We start from the raw sequence: 22,252 nt of genomic DNA on the forward strand, positions 1-22,252 counted from the left end.
ATCTCAAAGTGTCATTTCCTCTAAGTAGAAAGGGCACAGCAGGGGTCCTTCTGGGGTCCAGCTCCCTTTGAGTCACTCACATTCTCAGAGTTCAGTCTAAGTTGGTTGCTGGCACAAAGTCTTGCACTCACCTCGTGAAGCCAACAGCGTGGCCGTGTTCTGCAGTTAGGCCTCTGCCTTGAGGGTGAGCTGTTGAACCGCACAGCTAGGCTAAAGACCTCTGGAGGTGAAAGTGACGCTGGCCAGCACACTGTCTCAGCCTCAAGACACTCAGCAGGTTCAAGAGAATGATCCGAGGACGAGAATAAACAGACGTCATAGAAGCTGCACAGACCCTAATCTGGCATGCCCAGGAAGCTCTTTGTGGTGCTTACACAAACAGTTGAACATCTGAGAGTGTGTAAGTGGGAGGACTGCTTTCTGAAGTTCCTCAGTGCCGGAACTCTCATCTCAAATGCAAACACCAGCGCTTGAGCACGGGGGGGGGGGTGGGGGGTGGGGGGGTGGGGGGGGGTGGGGGGATGGGGGGTGGGGGTGGTGGGGAGGGTGGGGGGGTGGGGGGTGGGGGTGGGGTGGGGGGTGGGGGTGGGGTGGGGGGCTTCAAACAGGTGTGGGAAATGGCGTTTCAATAAATGTTTCTTCCTATGTGTCTCCATTCCCTCCTCGTTCTCCACCTCATCCCAACACATAACTGCTCTGAGATGAGAGAAAAAAACCAAACCTACAAACTGAAGACTACAACTTACACTGAATAAGACAGCTAAGCGTGTGGCAGGAAGGCCAGGGCCCCTCTCCTGCCTGCCTCCTCTGACACGCAGGACATGGCAGGTCCTGGGAGCCTGCAGCTTCCTTCTCCCTTCTGAAGCTCAGCTTGAATCAGGCAGCATCAGTAGGGTCTTCTTCCTGGCCTAGGCTCTTTGAATCACATCCTTTATCAACACATCCCTGCGGCTCCAGACTTCAGCGCAGCCAGGTTTACCAGCTGGCTCGCATAGCCCCGTGGTTTCTCTGTACCAGGTCTCTTTCCAAGCACCTAAAAATGTCCATCCAATTACTCCTTAGCACAACCCTATGGACAGGTAGGTCCTCTGGGCTCTCCACACACTAAGGAAACTGAGGTGCAGCTGGCTGAGAGCTCTCTTCAGGTTACACACACGTATGTGGGGCTCATTTTCTCTCAGTTCTGTCCCTGGTGCAATCTTGGTCCCAGAAGGTCTTTGGGCTCTCCAGCTGTTTGGCTCCCCAGGGGGCCTTAATGAGACTTTCACGCACAGGCTGACTGGGTGCTCCTTTAGGCTCCCAGAGGTCCTGCACTCCAGGCAAAGATGGAAACAAGCTGAATGGAAGGATCTGCACACATTCTTGGAATCCCTTCTTGGGTCCTGGAGCTTGGCTGCCACTCAGGTCAGGAGTGAATCAGATGGACAGGCCACATGGTCACACTGACTATTCCCAGGACACATGCTCATTTGGTGTTTCTGTGGCAGAAACATTGTGACTTCAAACTTCTGCAAGGACCATAGCATCTACTGGTTACAAGTATAGGTGACTCTAGTTTATGCCAAGTTGACAAAGTTTAACCAACATGCTATCTCTATACCAACCCTGGAATCCTTTCTTATTTCTTTGGTGCATTCAAAGTGGGTTTAAGCTGCAAGAACAGTATTCCAGAGTGTGGCTGTGCTGGAATCCATATCTGCTCACAATACTTTTGTGTGCTGGCAATGTCAATTGGTGGTAGTAGGCTTGTCTTACACACTCTTGACACTGGGTTTAAGCCCTATCAGCACATTCCAGCTCTCTCTCTCTCTCTCTCTCTCTCTCTCTCTCTCTCTCTCTCACACACACACACACACACACAATCATGCTTAATGTAGTTAAGTATGTGTTAATTGTCAACTTGATGGGATTCAGAATTGACCTGAGACACACACCTCTGAGTTGTTGGCACTCCAGCAGGGCAGCCCAGATAGTCCAAGGGAAAAAAAATAGATGTTGCTTGACTGTTTTTGCGTCTTCCTGAGAGAGGAGGGTATGTTTCTGCTGCTGCCACCTTCCAGTGACATCAGGCTCCGGCTTCCTCAACCTTCCAATGTGGACCGAAGACTGGCAGCTTTGGATTGGGACTGCTGAGGCACCCAGTTTCACGGACTGAGCAGCTCCCGGGCTCTCTGCTCCTCTAGCATGCAGACAGCCATTGGTGGACCATCCAGGCAACCCCATTATGAGATTGGACCCAACAAGTCTCTTTACACACTATTGAATGTATGGGTGTCTTTTGGGCATGTCAGTAAACCCACTAAGTGAGTGGGATGCATAAGGAGCCCAGGACAGGGAACTGGATCCCCTGGAACTGGAGTTAGAGATGGTTGTGAGCCACCCCATGGAGCTGGGAACCTTGGAAAGAGCAGCAAATGCTGGTTGCAGCTGAGCTCTTTCTCCAGGCCCAATAATGTGGTGTGGGCCTGGGTCTCAGCATTTGGAAAACTGACACAGGAGGATGGAGAGTTTGATGCTGGCCTGGATTACATATTGATACTGTTTCAATGCTTAAAAAACATAAAAATGTAGCCGGGCGGTGGTGGCACATGCCTTTAATCCCAGCACTCGGAGGCAGAGTCAGGCAAATCTCTGTGAGTTCGAGGCCAGCCTGGGCTACAGAGTGAGTTCTAGGACAGGCTCCAAAACTACACAGAGAAACCCTGTCTCGAAAAACAAACAAAACAAAAAACAAAAACAAAACAAAAAAACATAAAAATGTATAGTAGTACTTTTTTTTCTTGGCACCGACAGCCCACAAATAATGACATGTAGACTTATTATTAATTATAAAAGCTCGACCTTAGCTTAGGCTGGTTCCTAACTAGTTCTTATAACTTAATTTTTTTTTAGTCTACATTCTTCCACAAGGCACGTTACCTCATCTCTGCACTGCCATTCTGCTTCCTCAGAGTCTGGCTGGGACTCCTCCCTTCTTCTTCCCAGAGTTCTCTCTCTGCCCAGAATTCCCACCTATATTCTCCTCCTAGCTATTGGCCACTGAGCTTTTTATTACACCAATCACAGCAATACATCTTCACACAGTGTACAAATATCCCACAACAAAAATGGAATGAAACACCTTTCCCAATATAGTCATGTGGATCTGGAATTTGGTGGGGACAGGCTAGGCTGGCTGGAGCTATGTGCCATGTAGAGGAGAGTTAAATCATGAGACAGGGAGGAAGCAGAAGGCTGTTTTGGGGCGGAAGGGTGGAGAGGGAGCAGAAGATAGCAGAGCAGAAGGAGGAATTTGGCCATGGGGGGGTGAATACAGGTGTGGGGCTTGAGGGAGAGCCTGGAAGAGACAGAAGCTCCCAGAGCAAAGAGATCAGGGCTTGGCTCTGCTGAGTCAGGAAGGTGGCTTTTGACAAGGGATTTCAGGGCTTATCGAATGGGAAGGAATTGAGGAAGTGTTTTGGTAAAGAGAAAATCTATGAGTGATCCCAGTGGAGACTGGGAGGAGAGGAGGGCAGGGACCGAGTTTACAAGCAGCATTTCTGAGAAATTCTGCTGGCACTGAGGGATAGGAAGGGTCCAGGAGTTTGAGAAGAAAATGGAAAACCATCTCAAGAGGAAAGTGAGGCCGCAAAGACCAGAGCACACCCACCAGCACTGGAGCAGCAACGGAGGGCGTTTTAGCCCAAGGATGGATCCCTACAACTGTCCTCGCCCCACGGACACGTCCACAGACCACTGTGATGGAGACCACTCCTCAACTGAGCATCCCTCTTCCCAGGTGACTCTAGTTTATGCCAAGTTGACAAAGTTTAACCAGCATGCTATCTCTATACCCACCCTGGAATCCTTTCTTATTTCTTTGGTGCATTCAAAGTGGGTTTAAGCTGCAAGAACAGTATTCCAGAGTGTGGCTGTGCTAGAATCCATATCTGCTCACAATACTTTTGTGTACCGACAATGTGACAATTTTTTGAAAAGTTTATACACAGTTCTAATTATATATATATATGTATATATATGTATATATGTATGTATGTGTGTATATTCCTTGGATCTATATTCCATGAGCTTTGAAAAACTTAAAACCCTATGTGATGGTTACTATTCGTTGTCAACTACATCTGGAATTAACTAAAACTCAAATATGGAAGGCACACCTGTAAGGAATTTTGCTTCATTTGCAGTGGGAAGATCCACTTCTTCTTCTTCTTCTTCTTTTTTTTTTTGGTTTTTTCGAGACAGGGTTTCTCTGTGTAGCTTTGCGCCTTTCCTGGGACTCACTTGGTAGCCCAGGCTGGCCTCGAACTCACAGAGATCCGCCTGCCTCTGCCTCCCAAGTGCTGGGATTAAAGGTGTGCGCCACCACCGCCCGGCTAGGGAAGATCCACTTCTAATCTGGATCTTTGAGGTAGGAAGACATGCCTTCAATTTAGATCTTTTGAGATGGGAAGACCTACCTCTGATCCAGACCATGCCTTCTGCTGGTAGCTTATAAATATGGACACTGAAGGAGGAAGCTTTTGCTTTGTCTGCTTGCTCTTGCCTCACTATCAAGTCCATTCCTTCACTGGCATTAGAGCCTACTTCTTTGGGATTCCGGTATATACTGAAGGTCAGTTGAGACATCCCAACCTCATAGAGTGAATAACTACTGAATTCTTGGACTTTAAGTTCATGGGCAGCCATTGTTGGATTAGTAGGACTACAGCCTCTAAATCATTCTAGTAAATCCCCTTTCTATATACAGAGAGAGGGCTCCATTCTCTAAGTTCTGTTACTCTAGAGAACCCTGACTAATATACCCTAGAAAGTCATGGACTATTATCATCACTCCAGGGACTGCCCTCATACCTCTTTCCAGTCCCGTGTCCCACCCCCCACCCCCACCTCTGGCAAGCCTAGTTCTGTTTCCACCATAGCTTACAACTTTTAGAACCTTATATAAATGGCACTATGCTATTTTGTACTGTATAATACAGTAAAATACCTCCATTTGCACATAACAAAACCCTAATGTATTTACATTTTATAAAATTTTTGTGTATGTTAGCGTATTTATGTGCATGAGCCGGAAAAGCTCAAAAGAGACATTGGGTCCCCTGGATCTAGCGTTGCAGACGAACCATTATTTGGGCACTGGGAACTGAATCTAGGTCCTTTACAAGAAGGACTAGCCCAGAAACCCCCACTCACTGTATTACCCAGCCAGACCCTGTATATTCATGAGGCCACTTAATGTTCACAGAGGTTTTGGGGAGGGTGTAGTCAGACCCAGTTAGTAAATAAGGAGTAAATTAGGAAAGTTCCATGTCTAGCTACAGTTTCCTCTCAGATCTGCTCCCTGTAAGGGGAAGTGGTGATATTTTAAAAGTACATAAACCCTGGAGAGGTTGCTCAATTCATACTGGAATGCTGGGAGGAGAACACAGGGTGGAAGCCTCCACACTAAGCCTCTACCTCCAGCCCTAAAAGCTGAATTCTTTGAATAGTAATTGTGAAATCCCAGGGAAGGCTGGGGTGTGTGAACATGGCTGCCAGGAGCTCCGTCTCCTGCTGGCACCTGCTAATGCAGGGATGACGGCCCTCTCAGGGCCAGGGCTTTAGTGTAAATGGGTCGGGGTTAATTTCGAGAAAACCGCACGGGCGGCGGCAGCTCTCTGCAACGACAGTACGTAGGAGTGTCCCAACTTCCCTTCTTGGGTGGCTTCTGTGGCCTGCAACTTGGGTGGACTCGATTTCCAGGCATCGTAGGCAGCTTTGGGGCGGCAGGTGCACCCACGCTTGCGCCTGGGGTTCCCGGGGCGGGGCGGGTCTGCGGCCGGCAGGGGTCGGGGGGTCGATGGTCCTCGGCGTCTACCAGGCGCCGAGCCCGCCTGATATCAGCCATCAGGGTCCCATGGGTTCCGGCTCGGCAACCGAGCTAAGGCCTATCCAGAGGCCTAGGCCGGGCGCCGGGGTCGGCGCGCGGCTCGCGGGCACCGTTCCCGTCCGGGTCGGGCCTCCCCCGGTGACCTCATCGGGTGGCCGGCCCGGGCGGGCAGCGAATCGCCGCGCGGGCGCACAGGAACGCCCCGCAGACACCCGGCCGCCGCCGAGGCCACGCACGCGCTCCGGGGACGCTCCGCGGCTCGGCCTCCGTCCTGTGTGGTCTCGGCCGCGGGCCGCCGGCCTGCTCCGCGCCGGCGCGTGCGGTGTGAGCGGCGCGCGCGCGTGCGCGCCCGCGCGCCACCCAACCGCCACCGAACCTTCTGGAAGTGGAGTCCCACAGCCGCCCCCGCGGCCGACCGAGCTCGCCGCCCCCGCCGGCGCCTACGGCCCTGGAGGCCTCTGGGCAGGGGAGGGGGGAGGGGCCTAAGCATGGGCGGGGCCTCCGGGGGGCGGCCCCGTGTGATTCGCCGCCTCCGCGCAGGCCCCGCCTCTCCGGCGCCATGGCCCCGCCCCCTTCCTCCCCCTCTATGGCGCCTCCCAGGCTCATTCATTCGGCGCCCGGCCTGCTAGACACCTGTTCTCAGCTCCCGCTGCCGTCCACCGTCGCAGAAAAGATGTCAGGCCCCGCCACGGACGCACCATCCGCCATCCAGATCTGCCGGTAAGATGGAGGCATCCCGAGCAGACCCTTCCCTGCTCGCTCGCCCCGGAGCCGGCTGAGGCTCGCCAGGATGCCGCCCTCATCCTGGGCGGCCCTGCCCGGCTCCACGCTCCCGGGACTCCGGCCCTGGAACCCGCCCCGTCTCTGGACCAAGGCCCAGAACTCTCTCCCGGGACCCCGCCCTGGATCCCTTTCCCTGGACACCCGCGTACCCTCTTCAGGGATGCTCCCCGCCATGCTGCAGAATCCGGCCGCCTCGCCGGCTCCTCCCACCGGCCTCTGGCTGCATCCCAAGGGCGGCGGCCGCAATCCTGAGGAGGCTCGGTTTAGGAAGCCGGGCAGGGACAGTGGACGTTAGACTGGCAAAGGGTCTGTCCGCCGTCCTCTTGTGCGTCCTACAGGGCTCGCCCCACCCCGGGCTCGGCGCCTTATAGTCTGAGCCCAGCCTCCTGCCGGGTTCGGAAACGATTAACTCGGGCTCCAGAGGGTGGTGGCGAAGATGCCCAGAGCAGTGGGAGCACAGATGGGTGGGTGCCTCGGTGAGAGCAGGCCCAGACCCTCTGTTCCTTCAGAGCCCCGCCTCAGCTGTGAGGAGAGCAGGTGTTGGAAGGAAGAACTCATCCTTTAAACGCTTTATTGTCCAGGAAAGAGAGTGAGTGGGCCAGCTCACACAATAGGGGCAAAGGATTGTTCTAATCTACGCACCCTCCCCAGTCTTGCTCCGCTGGGGGTGCTACTTAGATGTGGGTCCCCAGAGGAAGCTGGAGCTGATGAGCAAGCTCATTTCCCGAGAAGGCAGAGGGCAGCCTCAAGGTTACCCTGCGGTTTCGTTCACAGAAGTGGAAGCATAGGCGAGCTGACATTTATACACCAGCTCAGTAAGAAGGGGCGGAATGGGGGGCGCTGTGCCCGCTGGGCATCTGCCCTGTCTGACAGGCTGCCAAGAGTGAGAGTTTGGACGTTGGGCATCACACTGACCTTGTGTCCAAGCCACACTCAACAGAGGCAGGCTCCTTTCTTGTGGATGCTGCTGCTGGATTACTGGAGCTCTTTGCTCTCAACCTCAAGTTCTGGCCTGACAGAGGCCGTTTCCTGACCTCAAGGTCCGTTTTGACCTCCTAGAGAGCGTATGTTTAGGGGAGCCCTGCTTCTCTTGCTTCCTCATTGGCTGTGTGCCTGCTGCACCCGGCCTTGCACTTGAACTCTCTGGGGACCAAGAGTGCATGTTACTGATATTTGGAGATCATAGGGGTCTTTGAGACATGCTGGCTGTTGGGGCTCTTGGGCCTCATGGAACAGGAAAGAACCTGTTCCTGTCCCCTCTTACCTTTCCTGGAAGGCTGGATGGTAGTATCCTTCATCCTGCCGTGTGGAGGAGGGAACTGAGCAACTCAGTAAAGCCGCCCAGCCCCAGGAGTTTCAGAGGCAGCTCCTCCTCAGGTGTGCTTAAACCAGCATAGCTCTTACTTAACATCAGCAGCATGGTTGGTGACTAGGCTTTTTTTCCACTAGCTTCTAACAGCTAATGGATTTTTATGTAGCTTGGGTACATACATTCATATGCTTATAAATGTCTTGTGTGTGGCTTTTCTGATTGTACCCCACAGGGCCATCTCTAGCTGTTAGTCACAATTGCGTATTTTTCCTAAGTGACAACAAAAGGGGTTTGTGGCCAGGAAGCCTGGCTGAGATGTGACTGCCAGGGGAGGTGGGGCTGTGAAGTGGACTGTGGTCATTTGGGTTTGGAGAGTGGACCTAGCAGACTGGAGAGCCCTTTAAGGACATGTGAGCTAACACATTGAAAGAGGAGACTTCTGGCCTGGCACATTCAAGCCATGAATTTAACAAGACTTCACCAGACACCTCCAAGGAGCAGGCATTGGGAAGGACACTGAGCAATGGAAAGTTTTGTCCTTATCTTAGGAGAGACACAGTGTCTCGTAGATGGGTACCCATCATCCTAGACTAGGAGAGCGACCATCTGCTTTCAGTTCCGAAGGAAAGAAGCTTTAAAGACAGGCTGGGGAGATGGGACCTGAGTTCAGAACCCATGTGAAACCAGACAAGATAGTGTGTGCCTGTAACTCCAGTGCTCCTACAGCAAGATGGGAAGGGGAGACAAGAAAATTCCCAGAAGCTCAGGTGCCAGCTAACCCAGTCGATATTGTGGTGACCCTAATACTGCTGTGAGACCCTGTCTCAGTCCAGGTGATGTGTGAGGACTGATGCCTGAGGTGATTCTCTGACCTCCATACCCATGCTATGGCATGAGTACACCTGTACACACACACACACTCTGAAAAGATGAAAGTAAGTGTGGGAATGTGGCTATAGGTCTGGGATGGATGTGGCCTCTGCCCTTGGTAACTTGAGTGACCCGGAAGCCACTGCCTAACTTTCCTGTGTCCCTGTTCTCTTATGGGTCTGAGTATTGACTAAGAGTCAAATCGGGCATGGTGCTGCACACCTTTAATCCCATCATTTGGAAGTAGAGACAGGCAGAAAGATCCTGAGTTCAAGGCCATCTTGGTCTACAGAGTTCCAGTGCAGCCAGGGCTACACAGAGAAACCTTGTCTCAGAAAATCAAATAAAGAAAGAGAGAAAGAGAAGAAAGGAAAAGTGTAGCCAGACCTGGTAGGACGGCTAGCACCTCAGTCAGTGTGCGTTCTTGATGTGGAAATCGGGACACCAGCTCGGGAGGCTGCCAGCCCGGGCTCCACTCCCATGTCTGGCTCTTGCAGGTTGCTTGTGAGGTTTACATCATTTCCCTCATCTCACAGCACCTTGGCTTTCTTATCTGTAAATTGGAGATAGTACAATGCCTATCTTCAGGTCACTGTGAGGACTGATACCTTTGTCCCATTTCCTGATAGTATAAACATGATCTTACAAAGGGAACCCTTTGAGACCCAGCTCTTTGAGTGCTCACTCAGGCCACAGCGGGTCACTGACATCCCCTGTCCTTTGATCTGCTGCAAATAGATAGTCAGCTTTCAAGCAGTGTACTGGTGGAGGGGGTCTTGGTGCAAGATGGCCTAGCAGGCCCATAAGCTTGGAACCTTCTGCATATGTTCATGTGGGTACACATCCTTATGTATGTGGAAGCAAAGACATCCATATTGGGTGTCTTTCTGAATTACTCTCCATCCTATTTATTTCTTACATTTTTGTATTTATGACATCTATCTTTTAGTGGTCTTTGGTTTTGTTTTGTTTTTTGTTGTTTTTGTTTTTTCAAGACAGGGTTTCTCTGTGTAGCCCTTCCTCTCCTGGAACTCACTCTGTAGACCAGGATGACCTCAAACCCAAAGATCCATCTGTCTTTGCTGGGATTAAAGACGTGTGCCACCACTGCCTGGCACCCTTATTTCATTTCTTTCTTTCTTTCTTTCTTTCCTTTTTTGAGGCAGAGTTTTACTTTGTAGCCCATGCTAGGCTTGTCCTTGGCATTCTGCCCCAGCCTCATGAGTGCTGGGATAGCGTGGCTTTGGAATCCGTTTGGGGTTAAGAATGTGACGTCTGCAGATCTGTCTCGATTCGCTTGTCCTGCTCTCAGACACTGATCTGCCAAGCATTTTCCTGGGAGCTGGGATGCTTGGTACCATGAGGACAGTGAACACCTGCAAGACTCCAGCCAATATTAGTTCAGTGGATGGGAATTTTCTCCCCTTGCAGCTTGGCCTTTGGCTTGAAGGTGGAATTGATGAAAACATAGAATCTGTTCTGGCACATTCCATAAAACACAGTGCTGGCTCTGTTCTGGGAAGATGTGTGGACCCTGATGAAGAGGCCTCTCTGCAGCTCAGTGGCCTATGGTGGAGGAGGCCTAAGTCTACTGTTGTCCTGTCAGTGTTCAAGGTGGTCTGCTGTCACCCTGGCCGGCACCCTGGTGTCAGAAGATGCCTTCTCTTATTTATTTAAATTTATTTACTTATTGTTCTGAGTATGGACGTTTGCCTGCATATGTCTTTATGCTGTGTGTGCCTAGTGCCAGAAGAGGTCATCAGATCCCCTGGGACTGGAGTTACAGACAGTTGTGAATTTCCACGTGGTTCTGGGATCCAAATTCAGGTCTTTTGGAAGAGCAGCCAGTGTTCTTAACCAGTGAGCCATCTCTCCAGCCCAGGTGCCTTGGACCCATGTGCCCAAGTGAAGGGTTGGCCCTGTTCAAGTGGGTTTTTGTCAGGGCTGAGCTGACGACACAGGCTCTTGACCTCCCATCCTGGTGTTCTTTTTCACTCTTGGAGGCTTCCTGGGAAGGGAGTTATTATGTGGTCCTCCTCACCAGCTAACTGTTCGCAAATCCGCTGGGGAGGCTGTTGACCATTGCAGATGGCAATACCTGAAAATAACATTTCAGTAGAGAGTCCACAGAATACAGATTTTAAGTATTTAGGGATAGTTCCTTGAAATCTGGGCAGTGTAGCCTTTAATCCCATAGACATAGTCATTCCCTTAATTGAAGATGAGGCAGGAAGATTGAGTTCATGGCCAGGCTGGGGTACATAGTAATTCCAGGTTCATCTAGACAATAGGAAGACTGTTCCCAAACCAAACAAACAAAAAAACAAACACCCTCTTATACCAGAGAGAATCCTTTTTTTCCCCCATTTTTCCTTATGAAGAAATTTTTTACTCATTCTACATACCATCCACAGATCCTCCCTCCTCCCACCCCTCAGCCCTCTCTCCCAAGCCACCCCACATCCCCACATCCCCCAATCAAGGTCTCCCGTGGGGAGTCAGCAGAGCCCGGCACACTGAGCCTAGGCGGGTCCAAGCCCTTCCTACTGCACCAAGGCTGCACAAGGCGTCACATCACAGGCACCGGATTCCCAAAAGCCTGCCCATGTACCAGAGATGGATCCTGAGCCCCCTGCCTGGGTGCCACCGGAGAGAAGAAAGAAAGAAAATCTCTTGGGCTAGAGAGAGAGCTTAGTGGTTAAGAATGCTTGCTGGGCGGTGGTGGCGCATGCCTTTAATCCCAGCACTTGGGAAGCAGAGCCAGGCAGATCTCTGTGAGTTTGAGGCCAGCATGGTCTACAGAGTGAGATCCAGGAAAGGCACCAAAAGTACACAGAGAAACCCTGTCTCGGGGAAAAACAAACAAACAAACAGAAAAGAATGCTTGCTGCTTTTCTACCCAACGCTAGTTCATTCCCCAGCAGCCACGTCAGCTCACAACTACCTCTAACTCTACCTTGAGAAAAATCAATGCCTCTGCCCCCCACACGTACATTCACATGCAACCCCTCACATATACACATAAAAATATTAAAATAAATTAGAAAAAAAATCTTTTTTTTTTTTGTTTTTTTGAGACAGGGTTTCTCTGTGTAGTTTTGGTGCCTGTCCTGGATCTTGCTCTGTAGAAAACTCACAGAGATCTGCCTGGCTCTGCCTCCTGAGTGCTTGGATTAAGGGCGTGTGCCACCACCGCCGCCCAACCCTAGAAAAAATCTTAGTGTGAGGTGATGCACACCTGTCCTTCCAGTGTGTGGCAAGCAGAGGCAGAAGGCCAATTGGACTGTGTGATGAGACCTTCTCTCTCTCCCTTTTCCTTTTAAAGTATAATTAATGTTTTAAATGCTAGGGGAAACCAGTGAGGTGGCTCAGCTGAAGAAGGTGCTTGCCTGCTAAACCTGAGAGATTTTAGTTTGGTCCTTGGACGAGGAAAGAACCAGCTCTTGTAAATTGCCCTCTTACTTCCACTCACCTGTGATATCCAGGCAGTGGTGAGCCCACCTCTTTTCTATAAATGAATGGTGGAAAAAAGTTGCTCCCCCACCCCATGCTCCACCCAGAGATTAAACCCAGGGCTATTGGTGAAATTATTAAGGCCACTGCACCATAGTTAAAAAAAAAGATTTATGCCGGGCGGTGGTGGCGCAGAGGCAGAGGCAGGCGATCTCTGTGAGTTTGAGGCCAGCCTGGGCTACCAAGTGAGTCCCAGGAAAGGCGCAAAACTACACAGAGAAACCCTGTCTCGGAAAACCAAAAAAAAAAAAAAAATAAAAATAAAAATAAAAAAATAAAAATAAAAATACCCCCCCCCCCAAAAAAAACAAGATTTATTTAGTGGATATTTAGTGGATAACTTACAAATGAAGGGATAGGTAGGTCGCGGGGTCTGGGGAAGGTGTGTCGCAGTCCAGCGGTGTTCTCTGGAGCTCTGCTCGGTCAACCTCCACCATCCAGGGTCCAGGAACAGAGAGAGCGCTGGCCCATCCAGATCTCGGGTCTCCAGGGTCCTCCCTTGGCCCTGCCTTGTAGGTGTGACAGACAGTTGCCGAAGCCTCAATGGGGGTTGGAACTTCCAGATCAAAGCTGGAATGGCTACCCACTACACAGGGCCTTATGTATGCAGGTAAACACTGCCACTGAATCACAGCTTCTGGTTGTCACTTATTTACGTATGTTCACACACACACCAATTTGTTCTTTTAGTTTTTTGGGTTTTTTTTTTTTTTTTGGTTTTTCTCAACTCTGTCTTTTTTGTTTGCTTGTTTTTGTTTTTTCGAGGCAGGGTTTCACTGTATAGTTTTGGTATTTGTCCTGGATCTCGCGCTGTAGACCAGGCTGGCCTCAAACTCACAAAGATCTGCCTGCCTCTGCCTCCCAGTGCTGGGATTAAAGGTGTTATCCACCACCGCCTGGCTTGTTTTTTTTTTTTTTTTTTTAAATATTTATTTATTTATTATGTATACAGCATGTATGACTGCAGGCCAGAAGAGGGCACCAGATCTCATTACAGATGGTTGCTGGGAATTGAACTCAGGACCTCTGGAAGAGCAGTCAGTGCTCTTAACCTCTGAGCCATCTCTCCAGCCCCCGGCTTGTTTTTTATTTAATGTGTATTAGGTGTTTTTGCCTGCATGTATGCTTGTGTACCATGTGCATGCGGTGCCTGTGGAGGTCAGAAGAGGGCGTCAGATCCCCTGGGACGGGAGTTACAGATGGTTGTCATGTGCCATGTAGGTTCTAGTAACTGAACCCAGGTCCTCTGCAAGAGCCAGTGCTCTTAACCACTGAGCCACCTCTCCAGCCTTCTCAGCTGTCATTTTATTGTCCTTTGCTGTTAAAACTATTGATTTTAAATATTTATAAAATAGTTAGGTCTTTCTGCAGGGACTCAAGCTCAGGGCCTGTACATGGCAGCTGAGTGCTTTCCCACAAGCTTCAGTTCTAGCTTGAGCTTTGCTTTTGTAAAAACCTTGTTGGCATATAGATACAATTAAAAAGGCACACACTCCATAAAACCATTCTGAACAAAATGTATCTGCGTTATGTACATTTTATTAAAGTTTGTTTTGTTTTGTTTTGAGGCAGAGGCTCATGTAGCCCAGGCTAGTTTCACATTTGCCGTGTGTGGAGGATAGCTTTGAACTCCTGATCCTCCTGCTTCTATCTCCCAAGTCCTGAGATTACAGGTGTGCACATTTCATTGTGTTTTGATAGGTGTGTGGGTACCTGTGTATGACCATCTGACTATGACACAGAATGTCCTCATCACATCTGATAGGGAGGGACTGTTGTTTGAATCTTAGATGGTCTTTTAATAAAAACCCAGAGCCAGATATCAGGGTGAAAGCTGAAAGATCAGAGAAGCAGAGCAGCCAGCCACTAGTTCTTACCTCTACGACATCCTCAGCCTAAAGAGAATGAATTCCTGTTTCCTCATGCCTTATCTACCTTTCTCTGCCCAGACATTACTTCCTGGGATTAAAGGTGTGTGTGCTCCCCAAGCAAAGGCATGAGATCTCAAATGCTGGGATTAAGGGTGTGTGCCACCACTGCCTGACCTCTATGTCTAATGTAGTAGCTGGCTCTGTCCTCTGATCCTCAGTCAAGTTTATTAGGGTATACAATACATCACCACAGGGCAGTTACTTCCTTCCTTAACCATTGGCACCCAGAAGCAGATCAGTGGCTTTCTTTCATGGTGGTTTGTTCTACGATTGCCTGGGGAGGACATCACACTTAGCATAGTGCCTGTGAGCCTCACCTGGGTAGGTGCTGAACTTTCCCTGCACATCCCAGCTGGCTCATCTCTACAGTCAGTGAGCATCTGGGATTTTAGCAGTTGTGAATGTACTTTACAAATGTGATTTCACAGGCATTGGGATGTAATCTAGGGCATGGGAACAGCCACTTGATGTTTGATGAGGTGGAGGGGTTTTTATTATATGTTCTAGATGTATTTATTTATTTATTCATGTATTTACTTATTTAAAAATGGGAGGCCAGGCCTAGTAGTGCGTGGCTGTAATCCCAGCACTCGGGAGGCAGGAGGAAGCCTGGGGACTCTGTGAGTGTGAGGCGAGCCTGGCTCACAGGTGAGTTCCAGGTGAGCCAGGATGACATAGTAAGACCCTGTCTTTAAAAACCAAACCAAACCATGTGTGAGACTTCACTGTGTTGCCCAGGCTATTCTGAGATTCTGTGCTCAAAGAGCCCCTTCTCTGCTTCCTAAGCTCCCTAGCAAATGGGAGGACAAATGCCACCTAGCCTGTGGTGGATTTGAGAAGGAGCCTGTGTTTTAGAGAGGATGCTGAAATGTTTATGGATGCCAAGTCATGTTGTCTGGTATTTGCTGCAAGATAACCTGGCATTGGAGAGTGCTTGGAGCAAAGAGAAAACCAGGGGTGGCTAGGAGGCAGGTGAATTGACTTTTTGTTTGGAGCCAGAGGGTGGGGACAGTTGACTAATCTGGACCTTTGGTTTTTTCCACAATAGAGTAGAGAACACCCGCTCTGGAGCCTCCCCGCTTCAGAGTGTGAGGGCAGAGTCCAGCCCCGTGGTTGCCTCTGTGGTCCTGCAAGCACTTTCTTGTTCTCCGGAAGGACTTCCGCTGCCTTCGTGCTGAGCCAGGATCTCTGTCCTACTTGGCAGCCCAGCCTGGCTGGGAATCTTTTGGCTCAGGTGCCGCAACAGGGACCTGTGCCTCAGCGTGGCATAAACCACGCAGGGTGAAGCTTGGCTTCAAGTTCTTGGAGATGGGGGTCCTGGAGGGAGCTCTGTCACCACTGCAGATAGGCGGTGCCTTTCTCTCTCCTCCCCTCCCCTCCCTCAGAAGTAAGGCAAGGCTGAGTGACTTCACGCGTCCTCCTGAGCGGCTTGCATCACTGGGCTTCAGGAACAGAGCTACCAGCTTGCCTGCTTGCTCATCAGTCACTTGCCTACTCACTGGTGGTGGAAAGAGGAGCTAGCTGGGTCCCCTGGGTCCCCTTGAGGAGGCCCCTTTGCTAAGCTGGGTCGTGGCCGGTGAGCACAGCTGCTGAGCCTCTTGCCGAGAGGGAGGATAAAGGGGTTGTCCCACTCCCAGTATGAAGCTGCTTGCTAGTACTCTGCGCCTCTGGGAGGTGGGGAGGCAAGTAGCCTCCTGGAGCCCCGTGACAGGCCAGGGGTGTTTGGGGCTCAGGGGAAGAAGATGCTGGGCTTCCATGAGGGCTCTCAGAACCAGAGCAGATCACGAAACGTCTGGACATTGCGTCATCGCCACGGGAAGGTAGGATGACTGGCGATATTCTGTTCCCTGGGACTTTGCCCCAGGGCCTCAGGCTGGGAAACAGAGGATGTGCTGTAAAGCCTTAGGCATGGGGCTTGGTGAGCTGCCTCTTGTCAATAGGTAGTTTCAATTGAGGTTTGCCATGCTGTCCTTTTGGGGACCATGGAGGCTCCTGGGCTCCAGGCTTGGCATCTCCAGGCTGTAGGAAGCTGAGCCCTTTCTAGTCATAAATTCCTTTGGGTGTGGTTGGAGATCACCACTTCCTATGAACTAGCAGCTTGCTGGCCCAGGCATTCTCCCAAGCTGCTCTTCCAGGTGGCTGTCTGGTTCTGAATGAATGGGTTTTTATTTCCCCTGAGCTTTGCAGAAACTTTGTTGGGGTGTGATTCACATGCATACATTTTATCTATTCAAGTTCACAACCTGGTGCCCCCCCCCCCCCCCCCCCCCCCCCCCCCGGTAGTTTTGGTGCCTGTCCTGGATCTTGCTCTGTAGACCAGGCTGGCCTCAAACTCACAGATATCCACTGGCTCTGCCTCCTGAGTGCTGCCACTCGGCTAAATTGCCTCAGTTTTGCAAGCGGCGACCACAAACGACTTCGATAAAGGGTGTTTGTTGGAATTGGTGGTGACAGGAATGTCTTTGTATGCTAATGAGGTGACCGGGGGCTGGCCTCTTGAAAGACTGCCTATGCTAATGAGGTGACTGGGGGCTGACCTCTTAAAAGACTGCCTGAACTTTAGGCATTATATGCTACTCTGGGGGTGGGAGAGGTTCTTGGCTTGAGTTAATCACCCATGACCAATGACTTGATCAGTCATGAAATCCCCTTAAAAGCTCTTGATGCTTAGGTTAGCATTTATTTTTGAGCTTCTCATTGGCAACCACTACATCAATTTGGCTGATCCTGGCTGTGTCCTTCATTTAAAAAAAGAAATCTTTTTTTTTTTTTTTTTTTGACATAGAGCCTTACTCTATCTGTACTTACTCTATGTGTACTCCAGGCTGTCTCCAAAGCACCAGGATCCCAGTGCCTGGGGTCCTGGCCTTGGTAATGAGCCCTGTAGTAAGTCGGCCGGCCGACTTATCTCCCCCACCTCCCACCCCAGTTAGTAGATTGGAGGAGGGGCTTGTGGGAACACTGATTTGGATGACTGTGACGAATGGTGTCTGAAGCGGGTGGTCTTTGGGGACTGACCAAGCCCTTTTGGCCTTTGGGGTTGGTGGCAGACCCGCACTGAGTTATAGGACCTGAGCTGAAGAAGTGGAAACATCCCCTGATGTTTGTCCACAGAGGTGGTGTGCACGGGAACAGTTCATTGGGAGCCGACTTTGAATCCCCTGGTAACTCCCAGTCAACCTTGGAGGCATGCAGGGTGGCTTCCACAGGACCCGGCTGTATTAACGACTCCCAGCACTTGCTTGTCGTGGGTGTGAAGTATTGTCCACTGCAGGTGTGATTGGCACTCCCTTGAGGACTCAGACTTCCCTTCTTTCTTTTTCTGAGACAGGGTTTCTCTGAGTGACAGTCCTGGCCTGAAACTTGCTTTTTTGTTTGTTTGTTTATTTCTTTGACTTTTTGTTTTTCATGACAGGGTTTCTTTGTATAGCCCTGGCAGTCCTGGAGCTAGCTCTGTAGACCAGGCTGGCCTTGAACTTCCAGACTCTGGCTGTCTCTGCTTCCCAAGTGCTGGGATTAAAGATGTGCGCCACCACACTTGGCTTCTTTTTCTTTTTCAAGATTTATTGTTTTTAATTTATGTATATATGTGGCAGGGGGTCATGTGTGTTGGTGCCCACAGAAGCCAGAAGAGCTGTTGGGTCTCTTGGAGCTGGTGTTATAGGAGGTTGTGACTGCCATGTGGTTGCTGGGAACTGAACTTAGGTCCTCTGGAAGAGCAGCGAGCATTTTTAACCAATGAGCCAGCTCTTTATCACACTTCCCCTGACTCCTCCCACCATTTGAGAGATCTCACTATATAGCCTGGGTTGTCCTGGAATTAGTTAGCTGTGTAGACCAGACTGGCCTTGAAATCACAGAGAGTCCCTGTGCTGGGACTAAAGAAAGGCGTGTGTCACCACCGCCTGGCTCTTTTGGCTTTCTTGAGATAGGGTCTAATATCACAGTCTAGCCTCAAACTCACTATGTTGTGGAAGCTGGCCTTGAACTCCCGATCTTTCTGCCTCCACTTCCTGAGTGCTGGGGTTGTAGGTGTGCACCACCACACTTGATCTTAGCCTGCTTTCTGGTAGGCTTGTTTTTCATTAGTTGAGTCATGAAAGTTCTTTATACATTCTAGATACAATTTCCCTTCTTAGACATTTTTTCCAGCTCCCAAAATGTGTTAAAGTACAGGTAACATCACATTTGTGAACTTAACTGTTTCAGAGTGTGTGTTCAGTGCTGTTAGTGACATCTATACCACGTTGTCTCCAGATGAAAAGCTAGTCTGGCCTATCAGACTGTGCCCATCCTCCTTCACCGGTCTCTGGCAGACTCTTCTATGGTAGAAGGCCGGACTCTGAATCTGACTGCTCTGCTGCCTCAGGTGGGTTGTACAGTGTCTCGTGATAGTGTGTCTATCAGTCAGGGCCTCGTTCCTTCATTCCTGGACTGTGTTCCAGCAGGCCAGCACTCTGCCAATGGCACTGTGTCCTCAGCCTCTTTCTTCCTCTTTCAAGACAGGGTTTCTCTGTGTAGCTTTGGAGCCTGTCCTGGATCTCGCTCTGTAGACCAGGCTGGCCTCGAACTCACAGAGATCCACCTGGCTTTGTCTCCCGAGTGCCGGGATTAAAGGTGTGCGCCACCACTGCCCAACTTCTTTCTTCCTCTTGTAAAGGCAGGGTAATGTTCCTCAGGAGGCTAGGACACACTTCCTGTCTGCTTGCCTGGGGATAGGCTAACTATGACATAATGCTGGCATGTCTTGTGTGACTGTTCACAGGATAATAAGGTCATCAGTTCATGTCTATTTTTTAAGGAGCATACCATTTATTTATCAAGCCTCTGAGCAGTACATAAATCCCAGCCCCCACAGTCATGCTGTGTCACCGAGCTGGTCCTCTAGCTCCTGTTTCTTTCCTCTTGAGGCAGCATCTCATTGTGTCTTCAGACCATGCATTGCACAGGCCTCCTCTGCTTTGTGAATATTGGGTTTAAAAGTGTCCCATGCCTGACTTGCTGACTTATTTGTTTATTTATTTTAATTTTAATTTTATTTTTTTATCTGTAAGGTTTATTGCACAGTTTTGGGGGAGGTAGCAAAGTTAACAAAAAATTCCTTGTCATTCCAGACAGTAGTGGATGGATAATGGCCTTCTGTGGTGTTGGTGTCAAGACTTTATGTGCTGGAGTCTCCCATGCTTGAGCCAATTACTAAGCAGAGCAGAAAAAGCTGTTCAGTGATGTTCTGAGTGGACAGTGTCTTCAGTTTCACTTGGTGTAGTGGTCTTGCTGTTCACTCTCTGGCCCTCCAGTGACCACAAACACCTGGGACGCAAGGAAGAGGGGTCAGGTAGCCTATCACCCCATAGGCTGCTGGGTTCTCTCTTCTCCAGCAGCCACGGAAGGCAGGAAAGGATGTTCCACAAGACATGACTGAGGCTCATAGGATGCTTGAAAAACTAGGCCAGAATAAACCCCTCAAGGCAGAGCGTTGTTTCTGCCTCCCTTCCATAAACCTCTGAGGACACTGCCCAGTGTGGGGGAGGGCACTCAGGGAGCCTGCTGTCAGCAGCCGTGAGAAGGAAGATGTGTTAGACTAAAGCACCAGGAGCTGGCCAGTGCAGGCTGGACCTTCCAAACCTGGGGAAAGGCTTTTGGCGTCCTCTCCCTGCAGCATGAGTGACGGCCCGGGCAGCCCGCAGTCACTTTTGAATGCAGCATGGCTTATTTCACGTCCAAATGGGGTTGTGCAATGTCTCATGTTTTCTTCCCCCCACCCTCTCTCTCTCTCTCTCTCTCTCTCTCTCTCTCTCTATATATATATATATATATATATATATATATATATATATATATATATATTTTCCCCTCCCTCCCTCCCTCTCTCCCTCCTTTCCTTTCCTTTCTTTTTTTTTATTTAATCTAGCTGGCCTCCCATTTATTATGTAGCTTGGAATTCTTTATTCTCCTGGCTCAGCCTCCAGAGAGCTGGGATTCCAGGTGTGCACCATGGTGCTGGGCTCTTGTACTGTTGATTTGTCTTTCCATTAGTGTGTGTTCTATTGTATTAAAAAAGTGACACCTTATTCAGCAGTTGTGGCACCAGGGGCCTTGTGCACACCAGGTGCACTTTGTATGGCTGTGCTGCACACTCAGCCCTTGCTAGTGTGCTTGTTGGTCACCCGTGTGTCCCTTTGGAGGAGTCTACTTGGTTTTGCATTTTTTTTTTTAGATGTGGCCGTCCCTTTGGAGGAGTCTACTTGGTTTTGCATTTTTTTTTAGATGTGGCCGTGTTGGCCTTGAACTCACTATGCAGCCGAGGAAGATCTTGGACTCCAGATCCTCCTGCCTCTACGTTCCAAGCACTGGGATCGCTGGTGTACTCCATCATGGCCAGATATTTGCCAGTTGAAAAGATTATGTATTCTAGCTATTAATCCCCGCACAAGGGAGGCAGAGGCAGGTGGATCTGTGTTCAAGACCAGCCTGGTCTACATAGTGAGCTCCAGGACAGCCAGGGCTACACAAAACCAAAAAAAGCTGCTCTCTGTTTCAGATACTAGCTCTTCAGTGGGCACATGATTTACAGATAGCTTCCCCTTTTTGTGCCCTGGCTTTAGACTCTGTTGATACTATTAGTGTAAAAATACCTAAATTTTGTGAGCCTAATTTGCCTGCTTTTTCATGCACAGACCCCGTGTCAGGAAGTGTCCTTATGTTTTTTTCCTCAGGGCTCTTCATTTAGGCCTGAGGTCTGTTCTGAATGACTTTGCGTATGCTCTGTAGGTAAGGGACAGCTTTGTTCTTTGCATACTCTCCCATTGCTGCTTAAGGCTGTTCTTTTCCTACAGTGTTTTGGTGCCTTTGTGATAGATTGTGTGTGTGAATGTTGGGGTGTGTGTGAATGTGGGTGTATGCATGTGTGTGTGTGTGTGTGAATGTGGGTGTATGCATGTGTGTGTGTGTGTGAATGTTGGGGTGTGTGTGAATGTGGGTGTATGCATGTGTGTGTGTGTGAATGTTGGGGTGTGTGTGAATGTGGGTGTATGCATGTGTGTGTGTGTGAATGTTGGGGTGTGTGTGAATGTGGGTGTATGCATGTGGGTGTGCCCCTCCTAATAGTGCCACTCCCTTTGGGGGCCATTTTCTTTCAAACACCACAGCCAGACTCAGTTTCTTTTCTTTCTTTCTTTTTTTTCTTCGAGACAGGGTTTCTCTGTGTAGCTTTGCACCTTTCCTGGAACTCACTTGGTAGACCAGGCTGGCCTGGAACTCACAGAGATCCACCTGGCTCTGCCTCCCAAGTGCACCACCACCGCCCAGCCAGTTTCTTTTTTTGAACCTTGACTCCACAACCTTGTCCTCAGCAGATGGTGACTTTGGAACTCATGCTGGTGCTTCCAAGGTGGGAGGAAGTGTTGGGGTGGCACAGTGTTGGGTCTCATCCTCCAGGGACCATCAGCTCTGCCATCACCTCTTACAGGCGAAGACACTTTGGTTCCAGGGGTTAGTGATGGCGTGGGGTGTGGGGGGTGTGGTCGTGTCACCACCGGAGCGCTGGCCGGGCTGCCGGACCCCTTTGCTCTTGGCATTTTCTCCTTGCCTCTTATGGAGGTACCTGTTTGTGGGTGTCAATCTCTCTCCACAGGCCACTTCTCTGGGTGTCCCTTGACACTCAGAGTGAGACAGGGTGACCTCATACTTGAGATTGTTCTGGGGATACACTCCAGCCTGCTGCTTTGCCCATGGGCCATCCCTGCCTGTCCACATGGTTGTAGGTATATAAATATAAATATCCCCCACCTGGGACGGCTCTCCCTAAGTAGCCCTGGCTTGCCAGCAATTTGCTTTGTAGACCAGTCTGGCTTTGATGGTTCCGCCTCTGCTTCTCAGCCGCTAGGATTGCAGGTGTGTACCACTGTGCCTGTCTTCTGGGGGCCACATACCAACATGGTGTCTGTTAGTGCAAAGCCTCATTGTTCTCGATCG

General features: G+C 50.1%; 1 protein-coding gene across 5 annotated transcripts in view; it reads left to right on the plus strand.

Annotated features, from left to right (window-relative positions):
• Positions 1-5,531: 5,531 nt before the first annotated feature.
• The window catches only part of Acot7 (acyl-CoA thioesterase 7), a 96,746-nt gene continuing 80,025 nt past the window's right edge, over positions 5,532-22,252 (plus strand). For 2 of the 5 annotated variants that reach the window (XM_006993786.4, XM_076565743.1), the window contains exon 1: positions 6,429-6,589. In XM_006993786.4, the coding sequence (XP_006993848.1) occupies positions 6,429-6,589 (161 nt within the window). Of the gene's footprint in view, positions 5,669-6,428; positions 6,590-15,366; positions 16,099-22,252 lie in introns of those variants that run through there. The other 3 variants (XM_076565742.1, XM_076565741.1, XM_006993785.4) reach the window with 3 other exon arrangements.

The sequence above is a fragment of the Peromyscus maniculatus genome, chromosome 2 (genome assembly GCF_049852395.1).
Source record: "Peromyscus maniculatus bairdii isolate BWxNUB_F1_BW_parent chromosome 2, HU_Pman_BW_mat_3.1, whole genome shotgun sequence".
NCBI classification, from domain to species: domain Eukaryota; kingdom Metazoa; phylum Chordata; class Mammalia; order Rodentia; family Cricetidae; genus Peromyscus; species Peromyscus maniculatus.